Genomic DNA, 16,766 nt, shown 5'->3' on the forward strand with positions numbered 1-16,766 from the left:
TGCCACTGTGTATGTAAGATACTAGAATGCATTTTGTTGCATTTCCTTGTATAAAATGTGCTCTGACACCACACTAATGTTTTCCATTGAACACACACTTGATCATGTTAGGCTAGACTAGGAGCAATACCATCCTTTCCTAAATTTGAAGGATGGCTGGAATCCCTTTTCCTGCTTACAGTCTTTTCTCTTACAGGAGGCCAGTGGTCAACAGCAAGTTACAGTAGAGACATCCAGTGATCATTCGCCATATACTTATCAGCAAAGCAAGTAATTGTGAGGTAAAGTTGGTGCTGTGTTTCTTTGAAAATAAATTGTTTTCATGTAAGGGTATTCAGACAGTACTAATCACTTTCTGAAGCCAGTTTGATTTTTGAGTTTTACTTAACGGTGCAACAAACTAAGAAGTTGCGTGCATGTTCCATGGATGCCATGGAACACTGAATATCTTCGCTACATCTGTGACTTACTAAAGCTGGCTTCTACGGAATATAGGTAGAATGACAGGTAAATGACAGAAAAATATTACTGTAAAAGTGACTTAATGACTCCAGATAAAGTGATCTGCTGAGTTCTCTGTTTATGGCTCTTGCGGCAAATTCTCAATGAATTGTTTGGGGGTCTGAGCTGCTAGATCTGTAATTTTCATGGCATCGTTGACCAATTCCCATATACCTATGTGGCAGCTGTTCCAGCGAGTACCATCATCATCTCTTACATTTGTTAGTCTGTACAAAAAAAAAGTCCCCAAAGCAACTTAAGATAAAATACCACAGATAAAACAAAACAAAAAAAATTAAAACAAATGCATATAAAATTACATGAAATGCTCATCAAATAACACATTAACAAGGACGAGTCCTACCCAGATGAACGCCCCCATAGGGGCAAACTTAATTATCAAAGGCTTGAGTAAATAAAAAGGTACCTGGTACCTAAAAAGTGATAATGATGGTGCCAGGCACATTTCCCTAGGAACAATATCCTGTTGATGGGGAGCCACTACTGTTTGTGTGTGGCCAAGCTGCACACCTCCCTCAGGTGGGGCATATGGAGAAGATACTCTGATGAAGACTGCAGGGTCTAGGCTGGTTCATACAGGGAGGGGTCCTTGAGGTATTATTGTCTTCTTGAGCTGCATAAGGCCTCACAGGTCAAAACCAGCATTTTGAATTGAGCCTAGAAACTAATTGGTAGCTGGTGCAGTCAAGCCAGAATCACTAATATGTTTAGACCTTCTGGTCCCAGTCAATGTGACTACTTAATTCTGCACTAGCTTTAGTTTCTCAACTGTCTTCAAAGGCATATTATTATATCTGAATTTAAACAGTTTACTAAGTCATTAAATCATTTTTACAATAAGATGTTAGGTAAAAGTATCACCTAAATAGCAGCCATTTGTGTTTAAGACTATATAAGATACTTTACTGCTGATTGAACATGGAAATGATATTTTAATGCAGGAGTGGGAAAGGAAAGGCTGATCCTATAGAAAAGTCTTTGCCTGTCATCAAATTGACAATAAAATAGGAACCAGGCAGATCTCTCTGAGAACATTTCATAACTGGAGTGCCACCACTGAGAAGGCTCTTTCCCTGGGTAGCCACTCACCTCACCTCCAAAGGCATGAGATCCTGCAGAGGACTCTCAATTCAACCTCTTAACATATAGGTAGGCACATGCAGAAACAGGTGGTCCTTCAGTTATCCTTGTCCTATGTCATGAAGGGCTTTAGAGGTCAAGACCAGCACTTCGAATTGGGCCTGGAAATGCAACTTCCATGGCATCAGTGTAATATAATCCTAATGCGCCCAGTCCTATTTAGTAATCTGGCTGCTGCCTTCTGAACTAACCTATTATTCAAAACATCTTCAACACATTTGAGTATTGTCACTGCAAAATTTGTTTTTGAAACGCTTTCTGTTACTGTAACTTTGCCTCACAACAACATGCTCTGGCCTGCACAGGAGGCCTTGCCTGCTTTAATAATGGTGATTGCATACTAGGGGATGATGACGTGGGAAAGAAAGACCTGGATTCGGTCTCTGGCCTCAGATAAGTGTAGTTCCTCTGTTATACATGCTTCATACAGCCCTGGGAAACGTCAATACAGACCCTTTGGACAAAATAATCATACACAGAAACTTGCTTATACATACATAGGCAGACATCTTCTAGATCAGAATTTGATTTCTGGACTTGCAACTCAAAAAAAGTCTTTCCAGAATTAGTATACCCAGGCTGAATGTTGTGAATGAGACGTGTAGAACTGAATTCTAATTTCTTTTTCTTTTTCTTTCAGAAATGTGTTGTTAACCTTGCCTAGAGAAGGATGCAAAGGCTGAAACAATCATGGATTTTACTGATCAATTGTGCTTTAGAAATTATTGACAGTTTTGCACAGGTTCTTGAAAACGTTATTTATAATGAAATCAACTGAAACTATTTTTGCTATAAGTTCTATAAGGTGCATAAAGAAAAAGAAAAATCCTTAAATTCATCCTAGTAGCTGCGTTCCCCCCTAGAACAGGTTTATTTTAGTATGAAATTTTTTATCAAGTGTTATGACACAAAAAAAATATAAATAAATTTTAAAAATCTGGCCATGCACAGATTGCAATGGAGACATGTCCATGTGCATGACAGAATCAGTCTCTTGGTTTATGTTTATTTTTGTTTTATTGTATAAGGTTTTTTTTGAAGTTTAAACTAGTAAAACATCCATGCCGATGTTCTGTGCTTGCCGTGTGAGTGTTGCTGTAGTGCAGTGTTGCAGTTGTAGTGTCTATTTTCATAGCTTTCTGTTTTTTTTTCTTTTAAGGTAGTGTGACTTGTCTTATCCTTTTTCTATCAATTCCAATTTGCCTTAACTCTTTTAATGCTGTAGCTGTTTCAGTATGTAGTCCAAACTAATGGTGTAGAATGCTTTTGACCAAATGAGCTGGTCTATTATGCCTTGTAAAACAGCAGGATAGGGCTTTTAACAGGTAGTCAAAATTGCTGAAAAAATTGGCTTTTTAAAAATGTGTAGTAGGTGTTTTTAATGATTTTTTTCTCACATAATAATGTAAGGTTGTGAAATGCAAGATTGGGGATAGGGAAATGTTTTGTGTGTGAAACACATTTTCTGACTGGGGAAATTTTAATAGGATAAATTGTTTGTAAGGCCTTATGCCGATTAGTTTTCCTCTGCTAGTTAGGAACTCTGCTGTATGATGCAATGTAAAAAAAAAAACTTTTTGCCTTTTTCCAGAAGCTAATTGATGTTCTAGTTTTAGGGTGGGGGTGTTTTGGGGGTGGGAAATCCACAGAATGTTTCTGTCCTTCTTTTCTAGTAATGATAGTGCTTTAGAATGATGCTGTGCAGAAAAGCAGCAAATAGAAGCATTTGCTTTTACAGCAAAGGCAAAAGCTAAAAGACTTTCCTTTTTCAAAACATAAGCTGAGATGTAAGTAGAAAACATACTAGATTGGGTACTAGCTCTCTATATTAGGTAAATAAAGACTTGGCACTTTTTAAAGGTAACTTTACCAAAGAACAAAGAGCCAGTAACCAATAATCCTGATTTGTCTCAGCAGTTACGTCTTCTGTACTCTTTTAATTTTTTTTGCCGGACCAGTTTGCGGTTAGAAGAATGTGCCTTTTTTTGTACATTTGCATTTAGGTTTTTATAATTTTTAATTGATGTATGGACACAAACAAAAAAAGCATGAAGGAAGACTTGGATCCAAGCAGTGCCACACTTTACGTCATCACTACAAGTGTTAAATGTAAAGAAGAAGAAAAACAATTTTGAAACTATGAAATTCCTGATTTCACAAATACACTGTTATTTGTACTTTTACATATTAGATAATAAACTCACTGCTATTAAAGCTCATTTTATTATGATTGCATGTGTATTAAATCAAATGGTAAATTAAGTTGTCTTCCAAAACCGTGTACTTGTCTGGTCAACTGTGTATGATCAGTTATCTACCTCAAGGCTTATTTCCTTTTGTAATGGGACAGGTTGCTGGCCCTCCCTGTTACCACAGACCAAATCATCCTAGCTCAGGAGCTAGGCCTAAGCAATTCTTTCTTTTCACTTTTTTTAGTTTTTAAATTTTATGCGAGTATTCAAGTACAGATGTCAGTGACATTTCATAGTTTCAAAAGTCAATGCTGCTCTGAGAAGTGTAGATTCTAGTAAATTACATAGTCATAGGAAATGTGTTTTTGTTTCTTTTTGTTTCTTTTTTGTTTTTTAAAAAGAAAAAAGTTGTGGTGGTATTGGTTCTACGCTCCCTGGAATTGACTGCTTTGTCGGAGTTCAGACTTCTTGCAACTCATTTCCTATAGCCAGTGTATTTCCCTATAGCTGGGGAAGAAGATGGGGGGCAGGGGGTATTTGCTACTTGATATTTTCTTTCAATTAGCTGAACATTGAGTTAGAGGGCGGGAATAGATGCTGCTGGAAAAGTCTGAACTAAGTGCCATACTCATTATCTGGGTAAGATTTGCAAAATGTAACCTCTGTACATAAAGAAATAATCAGTTACTTAAACATCACATAGTAGACAGCCATTAAATTATAAAAAAAATAATTTATGAAGAAAGACCTTTTTGTACAGATTGAAAAAAAAAGATTTTCATAGAGATATCTATATGATCAAGAGAGTTAATTTTTTATTTTTGTTTTACTAGTGCCACAAACTTGCCAGTGGTAACTTATTTGTCCGGTTCAAGATACTCTGTCATTTTGTTTCCTAGGACTTGTTGTTAAATGCCAAAAGACATTTTTGAACTGTAAATTTGATTAGATCGTTAGCTTTTTTCTGTTTTGTTTCTTTTGAAAACTTTTGAATAAAAAAAACCAAAACCTTTTTCAGTGTGTGTGTGTCTGTTTTTAACAGTGGGAGGAATCAAGCAGCTTATTTTTAAACTTTATAATTCTCAAAAAGGCTTAGAAAATATATTATCATCCTAGGTGCCCCGGGCTCTTACTGTGAAGAAGGGCAGGATAGAAGTTTAATAAATAAATAATAAATAATACTTTTGTCTTGACTGGGTTTGCTTATGCTTTGTTGAAACTGATATCAACTTTCTCAAACTGTGATATATTCTTTTCAAGGAAAAAGATTAAATGTAACAAACATAAATGCCTAGCTAGCATAAATGAAATGAGCAGTATTTGGCTTTTTAGTGTCCATCTGCACCAGGCCCAGAGGTTTCTTGGAAGATATGGCACCAATAACTCCACCATATGCAGCCCCTGGTAAAATACTGTCTACTAGAATAGAGACAAAGTTCTCTCTTTGTTATACTAGTAAAATTCCCAGCAAAGGGTGTTGGCCAAATATAGGAGTTTTCTTCCCATTTCCTGACTCCTGCAATCACATCCACTGCCTTCAACTCATTTGGAGAGCTAGCTAGGCTGTTTCTACCCTCACTGGTTCCTTGAATGAACTGGGAGTTTTGCAGCAGGATATAGAACCCCTTGGGTAGAAAGCAACCTCTGTGGCAGCCCCTAAGTTGTGGAATTCCTTCACCTCATAGATGTAACTGGCATATTCATTATATAGTTTCCATCAGATGCTGAAAATGCACCTTTTTACCTGGCCTTTGACACCTGAGATACATATTTTAGGGCCCACCCTATTTCTAATAATTGTGTTTTTAATCTGGCCTGGGACCTCATGGGAAAAGGGTAAGAAATCAAATAATAATACGGGACACACTTAAGTCACTCAGGCAGACAGGACAAAGAGGAATCTAGCAGCTTCCCCCAGTGAACTGAGTGTGCTCCACAAAGCATGTTCTAGCACTCATTACAGATTTTTTTCCTCTCAGTTTCTGAGCTCAGCTACAAAGAAAGAAAAAGGATTTCTTGCTTTGCTGCTTTTCTCTAGCCTTTGAGTAGATGGAGAGCAGATAAGATTGAAGAAGAGCTCTCTTCCGGCCCACTTTCTAGGCAGATGCTACCACAAGTTTACAGCCCACTTTTCCTACAACCATGCCTAAAATGGCAGTCTGGAAGGCAAGTCAGAAGAGGAGTGACAGATTCAGATGCACCTTTTAGCTGTCCTGAGATCAGAGAGCATGTTCAATCAGGATTGGTTTGGCAAGTGTGTGAGGGAAGTTCTCTGGGCACCTGAAGCTAGTCCTGCTGAATTGTCTCTGTGTCATCTTACAGGAACTGACTTGATAGGACAGTTGCTACCTGCCAGAAGATAAACCTATCACAGAAGTGTCCTGCCTTAAAATGTTTTATCTCCCCACTCGCTGCAAAATGGGATCTATCCAGAAAAGTATGATGGGGCGGTAGAGGAGTTGGCATTGCACAGGTGTTGAACACATTTACAGCTTTAACTGTTGTGGGCAGTTGTAGAACAGCTGCACTGGGATTTGATGAATGGTTTAAAACAAGATTCTAACAAATTTGGAACACCGTGTACATTGAAAACTGGCAATATAAATTTATTAACAGGAAGTGCTTCCTAGCTTCCCACTCCAAGGCATTGATTCCTCAGAACTCCATTACTATGTATAGCTCATCTAAGTTGATCCTTGTAGAAATAAGGTCTATTTTCTCAGGACTACCATACTAGAAGAATCCCCCCCCCCAAAAAAAAAAACTTGCTGGCTAAGACACTTCCTTTGGAGTCAATCATTGACTTTCAAACAAGCAGAACAATTACTTTTCCCTGGCTCAGCAAAGTCACTGGGAATCTTGAGATCCTGTTCATCCTAATAGGAAAGGAATCTTTACGTTCATAGGTTTTTTTTGCTTTGTATTGATTTTACAATAGTTACTGTTTGAACAGAGGATCAGGGTAAATCAGTTCTTCTCAAGTGCTTCTATTCCTTTGCCCTTAATCTAATAAGTTATATCCTTGTGCTAAATGAATAATACTCCTGCATGTGCCATAGCTGAACCATTTTACAAATTCATTCTTTTCATTCATTGGCAATCACTCGTGGCCGAGTAAGATTGTCTTCCAAGATAAGGTCTTTGCTTGGAAGACACCTGTGCGTGAATTTGTTTTATGTGGGGAGATCGGTGCATGACGATCAACACACAATCTTGACAGAAAATGCTTTGATCCAATGGCACGGACACCACGACGATTGGAAGTTTTTATCTGCTGCAGCCTTCATCCGCCTTCACAGCCATTGTAACATACACATTGTTATCCTCCGCCTGTTCTGCCGTTGAGGACTTTCTTAGATTGTTCTTTGTCTGGTTCCTCTCCCTTGACCTTACCGCCAAGGGTGACCCTGCTGGGAGTACGTGACTCCCGACGGCATCCCTCACAGAGTTCATTGGAACATGCAAGCCCACTCACCGCTACAAGGTGACGATCCAGCGATCCCCCCCCCTTGCTTTACAAATTACCCTTAGATTATGACTGTGCTAAGTACACTTGTGCTGGTAGAGGGCATGGTCAGTCTCAGACCTGACATTACCAGCTGGCATGGCCAGATTCCTGTTAAATCTCACTGCTGACAGGAGATACCGGGACATCGTTCCTTTCCCTTAGTGAGTAGGTTGTAGAAGATGAGAAAGGACAGCATGCAATTTGTGCCCTGCTTCCTCTGTTGTTCTTGGGCTTTCCTTTTTAAAAATGGGATTCTGAGTGTTAAGATTTAGCTATGCTAATCCTGACCAGAATTTTGGGTTTGTGTCAGCCCAAAAGAAGCTGGAGACAATCATGGCTCTGCTATCACTGGTTGCTCATCGCTCTCTCTCTTTCCATCAGTCTCACTTTCCGTCAATAGCAGAAGCTGCTACTGCTTGCCATGTGATGCCTCCTCCTCCAGCTAATGCAGCCTAGCTGGAAATAAATAGCCTAGGCCAGGAATGGGCAGGCATGCTGCAGAGGTGGGAAGCAGAAGTTGCCTTATTTGGCCCACCTGATCGGTAGGGAGGCAATGATGGCAGAGATGCATCACAGAAGCATTAGGCAAAAATGGGAAGAGGCTTCTGCTTTTGGGAGGGGGGCAGAAACATGGAGCTGGCTCTGACCAATCTTCAAATCTGGTTTGTTTTTTTAAAGTAGACCTTGTACTTTGTATATTATTTTATTCACCTTTTAGTTTTTTACCCTGAAATCCTTCAAAGGCTAATAATGTCCCGTTTCCGCTTAACTTTTATACCATGCCTAGAGTGTCCTGGATGCCAATACTGAACTATATAGAACAATACAACGTATCACATTGAAAATGGCTTAAGGCTCCAATCCTAGGCAGGTTTACCAGGCAGTAAAACCCACTGAATGTAATGGGACTTATGACACAGGATCACGCTGCATGACCTATTTGCTCAACTTCAGCTACCACAGCAAGCTTTTACATAAAACTTTTTTTAGTGCTTTTGAACATTTTGGGGTTTGGCATATGTTCATTAAATACTTCGGATAGTCAGCCTAGCTTGTGCTTGCTTTCACAAACATGTTTTCATGTAAAGTGCACCTCATGGATAGGAAGCTGCCTTATACCAAATCAGACCATTTAACTGTCTAGCCTAGTGCGGTCAGCACTGACTGGCAGTGGCTCGCCAGGGTTTCACGCAAAAGCGTCTCCCAGCCATATCTGGAGATACTGAGAAATGAATTCTTTGCTTACAAAACAGGTGCTCTACTGCGGAGCTGCAACTCTTCTGCGTAAAGTATAAAGAGATTGTTGTTAATTGTTAATTTACTTCCAAATGTGTGCTATGGATAATTTTACTACTACTTTCTTTGTTAAATTTGGGCTGTATCCAATGCTGCTGTGCCATTCGTGCAACAAAATTCTGCTCATGCAACAACAGAAGTTTCCCCTCCTCTCCTCACCTTCCCCCCTCCGTAGCTCTTCTGAAGCAGATTTGGGGGGCACACAGGAAGAGGAGAGAAAGAGAAAGACCAGTGATATAAGCAGAATACCCTTTGTCGCCTGCCTTTCCACCATCTGGTGCTCAAGGCAACTAACAAAAGTAATACAAATAAAATATAATAAAAATACTATTAAACAGGAGTAAAATACAAAGGAAAAAATATAAAACCAAGGTAAAGAAAACATTGCTAAAACAAAACCAGTTAAACCCAATTACAATGTATTTTCAGGTCAGTTTATGGGTGAAAAGACTAAATAAAAATTAGTTGCTGCTGTTGGAATGTAATCAGAAACGGGCTAGCCAAGCCTCCCTTGGCAAGGAGTTCCAGAGCCATGGAGCAACCACCAAGAAGACCCTCATCCTAACCTTCTGTTAGCACAAGCTTTAAGCAGGCATCAAAAACAGTACAACAAAAGCACCTGCCTAATATTAATGGGGGATGTTCGAAGAATCCAAGTGTTTAAAGTTTTATGTAGGCATGTAACAGTGCACTGCTGTGCTTCTTCTGAATGAGCAACCCATCTTCCCATTTTGGTTCATTCTATCAACCACTTGGGGAATTAACACCTTTGCATTCTTTGGGAAGCAAGATCAGCTCCAAGGCAAGGACTCATCTGAATTGTTCAGCAGCATCTTAATTCCACCAAGACAACCTCATCTCCTGAGTGCCTTCAAACCATACAAGTGTGTTATCTCCTGAATGGAGCAAAGCAGGATATGAAAACGCTTTTACACTTTCTACAAGAGACAGATTAGTGGTCCACAACGTTTTTGGGCCCAGGGGCACATTTGAAAAGTTTTGGGCACCCATTTCAATAGCATAAACACTGGCAACGTCTCTTAACTTTGTCCCTCCTTAACGGGCAAAACACCTATTTCTCCCCAGAACAAATAAAACACAACCAAAAACCTGGAAACCCTCCCAAATATCACAACAAGAAGGGAAAAAACCCTTAATGTTAAAAAAATGGGACAGGGGGCCTTTGTGGGCACCAAGGGGGTGTCTGAGGGTGCCAAGGTGTCCATGGGTCCCATGTTGGAGACCCCAGTTAGACACTTTTACACTTATATTATGCCCATAATATGTTAAGAGAACACATTTGTCCATAAATATATAGTGGACATGTCCCAGAGATCATGGGCTAAGCCCAGTTCCTTGGCACATACAGAATGACACTGTGTATTCACTTCTTTTTACAGATGCACATCTTCATTAGGGTGTCCTATGAAAGACAAGCTCATCTACCACATGAAGTGTACGCTGCCCATCAATGGTGAAGGAAATGTATTTTGTATATACTCAGAGGCTCTTCCCATTTTGCACTGTTCATATGGCCTTTGTGTCTTACCACAATCTTCTTGGCTCAAACACGGGTGATTCATCTTACATTCTTCAGGCAACGCTAGAAGTGAGGAGTTTGTTGGTGGGAGGATATTACTTGAGTTTGAAAGGGTGTGGAAAGAAGGAGCTTCAGATCAGTTCCAGTCCATTCCCGTCCTGAAAATATTTTGCTGATGAAATAATCCTCCAGTTATCTCTGGGAAAACAGTTCAGGACAAAAAGAACACACCACCGCCTGTATTTCAGCCAGTGAATGGGATCCTCATTGATTCCAGATGGCAGTCACATGACCAGCACTAGTATGCACAAAGAGAGAGATCCTTTATGAAAGCTGCTCTGAATTCCTAAACATAAATATGAGAAGGTTGAGGCCGAATGTACAAATGCTCTTCTCTAAAGGTCCTCTTTGCCTTTGGGGCTGCTTATCCCAGAAGTGTCTTCATTTTAGTAGCAGTGCAGAATTTTCCTCTGAGCTATTTGGGGAATAGAGTTGGGGAGAGGGAGGAGGGGACAGACGTGGAACAAATCCATTCTCTTTCCCAGAAGGGAATGGGGTTTGAACGGCTTTACTCTCATTAGCCACTAGAGGGCAACTTCATTTTGTGAATATGCAGCAACATGCTACTTGTGTTTTTATATGGCTCTGTTATACATATTTAAAGTCCTGTCTGGGTAGCAGAGGGCGGGGGAATAAAACATAGAACAGATTACTTTTTCCAGAAACTTGAGTTATCCCTCCCACATTAAAGAGAGAAAGCAAGATTGTCTTGGTGACATACGTTTAGAAGAATTAGTGAAATTGCTTAGCTAATTTCAGGGGCATAAAATCGTTTTCCTGTTTTTCAACGATTTGGGATCCTGAAATAGGGGCAAAAAGTCAGGTATCTATTTTACTATTATTTTTATTATTCTAAGTAATGAATGCACCAAGGTCTTCATAAAACTTTATCATGCACTATCAAGTGGCCTGGTTCAATATGGTGTGGTGTGGCATGGTATGGCACGGTATGGTTATCAGATGGTGAGTAACTAAGGGTCTCTGGACACCAAACTAAACATGACAAAATCATAGTTCCAGTAAAACCAGATTAACACTGCTCAACAAATGCAGCAGCAGTCACATAATACAGTGGACCATAAAATCCTCCTAAAGGCAAAACCACCATTGTGAAATTCAGAGGTTAAAATGTTAATAATAAATTTGGTTTAAAAGGCCTGAGAAACTAAAAGGGTCTTTGCCTGCTGCTAGGAAGACACTGAAGTAGGTGCCAGGCGAGCCTTCTTGGGGAGGGGTCCCCAGGGGGCTGCCACTGAAAAGGCTTCTTTCTTCTATACGCCTTCCATATCTTGGACTGCAGTGAATCGTCAAAGCACACAAAAAAGCTCTACTATCCTACCATCAAATATGATATTAATAAAGGCTACTAATCCTGCTCCCCACTCCCTAAATCCATGATATAGGGGCCATATTCAACTAACTCATTGCACTGACTAGCAGAAGCCAGCCCAAGGATTCCTGCTTGCACAATGTGACTTTTCCCCAGTTCCTCCCTCCAAAATAAACAAAATGTTTCTCTTGTATTGTTCATTTATCTTCATTGATTTTTGTACTCTCTTAAAAACTGTTTTTATGTTTGTAGATAGCCTTGACACACACGTAAAAGGCTGATCATTAATTCATTAATGATGAATTAATTAATTAATAGAAAAATATAAACTAGAATTGTAGTAAGGAAATTCAAAGGATAATTTGAGCCATCTCCCCTCCTCAAATCATTTCATTTCTAGCACATTGTGAGGATAAAATTAAAACCAGGCAAGTTGGCAAGATTTCTCAGATGGATAAAAATAAAGCCAAAAATGGCCCTCTAGTGGTTATGATAAATAAGCTTTTGCATTTTTTTCTTAATCTTTAATACAGGAGTATCATATGCAAATAAATTGGAGAGCTGAATTACCTGGGCCCAGGAGTTACACTAAGCATTTTCTTCACCAAAACATGTTAATTCCATGTACCTATTGTGTACAATATACACAATTTAGGAACATGGAATCTGAGAAGCATGAACCAGGAAAAGTTAGAAATTGTCAAACAAGAAATGTAACGTATCAACATTACAATGCTCCAACGGCAAATGCAGAAGAAGAGGAATTGCAAAGATTTTATGCAGAAGTACAGAAAGAAATTGATCATACACCAAAACAAGATGTGCTGATAATCATGGAGGACTGGAATGCAAAAGTAGGGAACACAGAAGAACTAGGAATTGTGGGGAAATGGGGCTTAGGTGACAGAAATGAAGCAGGAGAAAGACTTATTGAATTCTGTAAAGCCAATAATTTGTTTCTTGCAAACATTTTTGAGCAACCGAAAAGACGTGGACATCACCAAATGGTCAATATAGGAATCAAATTGATTATTTATTTATTTACTTATTTATTGCATTTGTATACTGTCCCATAGCCAAAGCTCTCTGGTGGTTTACAACAATTAAAATATTAAAAACAAATATATAAATTTAAAAACACATTTTTAAAGAGTAATTTAAAGACACATGCTAAAATGCCTGGGAGAAGAGGAAAGTCTTGACCTGGCACTGAAAAGATAACAGTGCTGGCGCCAGGCTCACCTCGTCAGACAAATCATTCCATAATTTGGGGGCCACCACTGAGAAGGCCCTCTCCCTTGTTGCCAGACTCCCAGCTTCCCACTGAGTAGGCACCCGGAGGTGGGCCTTGGATGTTAAGTGGAGTGTACAGGTGGGTTCGTGTCGGGAGAGGCATTCTATCAGGTATTGTGGTCCTAAGCCATGTAAGGCTTTATAGGTTAAAACCAGCACCTTGAATCAAGCTCGAAAACATACAGGCAGGGCCAGAATCAGTTTTATATGTTCGAACCATCTGGTCCCTGTTACCAATCTGGCCACTGCATTTTGCACAAGCTGCAGTTTCCGAACCATCTTCAAAGGCAGCTCCACGTACAGTGCATTACAGTAATCTAACTTGGAGGTTACCAGAGCATGGACAACTGAAGCCAGGTTATCCCTGTCCAGACAGGAGCGCAGCTGGGCCACCAACCGAAGTTGGTAGAAGGCACTCTGTGCCACCAAGGCTACCTGAGCCTCAAGTGACAGCGATGGTTCTAGGAGAACCCCCAAGCTACAAACCTGCTCCTTCAAGGGGAGTGTAACCCCATCCAGGACAGGTTGGACATCCACCATCCAGTCAGAAGAACCACCCACTAGCAGCATCTCAGTCTTGTCTGGATTGAGCCTCAGTTTATTAGCCCTCATCCAGTCCATTGTCACAGCCAGGCACTGGTTCAGCACATTGACAGCCTCACCTGAAGAAGATGAAAAGGAGAAATAGAGTTGCATGTCATCAGCATACAGATGACCACACCCAACAGTTTCATGTAGATGTTGAACAGCATGGGGGACAGAACTGACCCCTGCGAAACCCCATACTGGAGAGTCCAGGGTGCTGAGCAATGTTCCCCAAGGACCACCTTCTAGAGCCAGCCCACCAAAAAGGAGTGGAACCACTGCCATGCAGTACCTCCCACTCCCAACTCAGCCAGTCTTCCCAGAAGGATACCATGGTCAATGGTATCAAAAGCTGCTGAGAGATCAAGGAGAATCAATAGAGTCACACTCCGCCTGTCTCTCTCCCGACAGAGGTCATCATACAGGGTGACCAAGGCTGTTCCGTGCCAAAACCAGGCCTGAAACCCGACTGAAATGGATCCAGATAATCGGTCTCATCCAAGAGTGTCTGGAGCTGGCCTGCCACCACTTGTTCTAGGAACTTGCCCAGGAATAGAGCATTTGCTACCGGCCTATAGTTATTAATTTCTGATTATATAATTGGTAGCAGAAGATGGAGAAGTTCCATACTTTCGGCAAAAACAAGACCAGGAGCAGACTGTGGTACAGATCATGAACTGGTCATATCAAAAATCAGAGTAAAGCTAAAGAAGAACAACAAAGCAATCATAATGCCAAAATACAATTTAAATAACATTCCAGAAGAATATAAAAATCAAATAAGGAACAGATTTTAGGTTTTAAACTTAGTTGATAGAAAACCAGAAAAACTATGGAATTAAGTCAGAGACATTATCAGAGAAGAATGCAAAAAGACAATACCTCTTGTTAAAAAGAGAGAAAGACCTCAATGGATGACTGAAGAAACTCTTAAAATGGTTAAAGAAAGAAGGAAAGCAAAAGCAAAAGGAGATAGAAACATGGTTGGAACCCTAAATGCAACTATACAGCGACTAGTACATAGGGACAAAGAGAACTATTACAATAGTTATTGTATAGAAATAGAAGAGGACAACAAAAAGGCTAGAACAAGAGCCCTGTTCCAAAGAATTGGAGAAATTAAAGGGAAATTTAAACCACGAGTAGGGATGTTGAATAATCAACAGGGGAGCACACTGATTGACCAAGACAGAATAAAAGGAAGATGGAAGCAGTACACTGAAGAACTATATAAAAGAAATGCAAGGATGACAGATTCATTAATAGAGGAACCGTATGATAAAGAACCAGAAATTTTAGAATGTGAGGTGAAAGCGGCTCTTAAAATACTTGGAAACAAATCACCAGAAACAGATGGCATACTATTAGAGTTGCTTCAAGCTACTGTGACTGAATCTGTCCAAAATTTGACAAAAAATTGTCAACAAATATGGTAAAGAAAACAATGGCCCACAGACTGAAAGCATTCAATATACATCCCAATTCCAAAGAAAGGGGATCCCCGGGAATGCAGTAATTATCAAACTATTGCCTTAATATCCCATGCAAGTAAACTAATGCTCAAAATTCTACAACAAAGGTTCTTACCATACCAGAGATCATATCGCAAACATACGTTGGATAATGGAATGGACCAAGGAATTTCAGAAGGAAATCACCCTGTGCTTTATAGATTACAGCAAAGCCTTTGATTGTGTAGATCATGAAAAACTATGGAATGCTTTAAAAGAAATGGGGGTGCCACAGCATCTGATTGTCCTGATGCACAACCTATACTCTCAACAAGAGGCAACTGTAAGGACAGAATATGGAGAACCCAATTAGTTCCCAGTCGGAAACAGTGTGAGACAGGGGCGTATTTTATCACCCTATTTGTTTAATCTATACGCAGAACATATCATACAGAAAGCAGGATTGGACCAAGATGAAGGAGGTGTGAAAACTTGAGGGGGAAATATCAATAATTTGAGATATGCTGACAATACCATACTATTAGCAGAAACCAGAAACCATTTGAGATGAATGCTGATGAAAGTTCAAGAGGAAAGCACAAAAGCAGGACTACAGCTGAACATCAAGAAGACTAAAGTAATGACAACAGAAGATTTATGTAACTTTAAAGTTGACAATGAGGCCATTGAACTTGTCAAGGATTATCAATACCTTGGCACAGTCATTAACCAAAATGGAGACAATAGTCAAGAAATTGGAAGAAGGCTAGGACTGGGGAGGGCAACTATGAGAGAACTAGAAAAGGTCCTCAAATGCAAAGATGTATCACTGAACACTAAAGTCAGGATCATTCAGACCATGGTATGCCCGATCTCTATGTATGGATGTAAAAGTTGGACAGTGAAAAAAGCAGATAAGAGAAAAATCAACTCATCTGAAATGTGGTGTTGGAGGAGAGCTTTGTGCATACCATGGACTGCAAAAAAGTCAAATAATTGGGTGTTAGAGCAAATTAAACCAGAACTGTCATTAGAAGCTAAAATTATGAAACTGAAGTTGTCATACTTTGGACACATAATGAGAAGACAGGATTCACTAGAAAAGACAATAATGCTGGGAAAAACAGAAGGGAGAGGAAAAAGAGGAAGCCCAAACAAGAGATGGACTGATTCCGTAAAGGAAGCCACAGACCTGAATTTACAAGATCTGAACAAGGTGGTTTATAACAGATGCTATTGGAAGTCACTGATTCATAGAGTCACCATAAGTGGTAATTGACTTGAAGGCATATAACAATAACATGTCAATTCCATATGACACCTAAGTACTGATTTCTTACAATTTTATGCCAAATGGGAGGGGGATTAAAATTGTTCCTGGAGCTCTGGCAATTTTTCTGTTCTTATACACTGATTACATGAGTAGAGTCACAAAAAGGTTATTATGTATACATATGTGAAGCAATACTGAGACATGCAATAGTGGCCATGACTGAATTAGCATCTTTGGCTGCAATCCTATACACACGTCCCTGGGAATAAGTCCAGTTGAACTCAGTGGGTTTACTTCTGAATTGACATGCTTAGGATTGCACAGGACATTCAAGATAATTGGGGATGTTGTGAGCTGTACTGGGAGACTGATGTTTGTCGTCTCATTCTTAGATGTGGGTCAAATGTATGCTGATAGCAGTGGGGGAGGGGGAGTATAACACTGCAGTTAGTGCAGAATGCTGCAGCACTATTGCTGACCTGAGTGAGACCCTGTCAGCACATAACACCTCTGCTCTGAAATCTGCACTGGTTGTCGATTTGCTACCAGCCCAAGTTCAAGGTGTCCTTTCCATGG

At 39.9% G+C, this 16,766-nt stretch overlaps 1 protein-coding gene across 4 annotated transcripts in view; it reads left to right on the forward strand.

Annotated features, from left to right (window-relative positions):
* The window catches only part of RBMS1 (RNA binding motif single stranded interacting protein 1), a 177,931-nt gene extending 174,258 nt beyond the window's left edge, over positions 1-3,673 (forward strand). For all 4 annotated transcript variants that reach the window (XM_061608660.1, XM_061608661.1, XM_061608659.1 and 1 more), the window contains exons 13-14: positions 197-281; positions 2,303-3,673. In XM_061608660.1, the coding sequence (XP_061464644.1) occupies positions 197-274 (78 nt within the window). In that variant the 3' untranslated portion in view covers positions 275-281; positions 2,303-3,673. The remainder of the gene's footprint in view (positions 1-196; positions 282-2,302) is intronic.
* Positions 3,674-16,766: the final 13,093 nt, after the last annotated feature.

The sequence above is a fragment of the Rhineura floridana genome, chromosome 2, assembly GCF_030035675.1.
Source record: "Rhineura floridana isolate rRhiFlo1 chromosome 2, rRhiFlo1.hap2, whole genome shotgun sequence".
Lineage (NCBI taxonomy): Eukaryota > Metazoa > Chordata > Lepidosauria > Squamata > Rhineuridae > Rhineura > Rhineura floridana.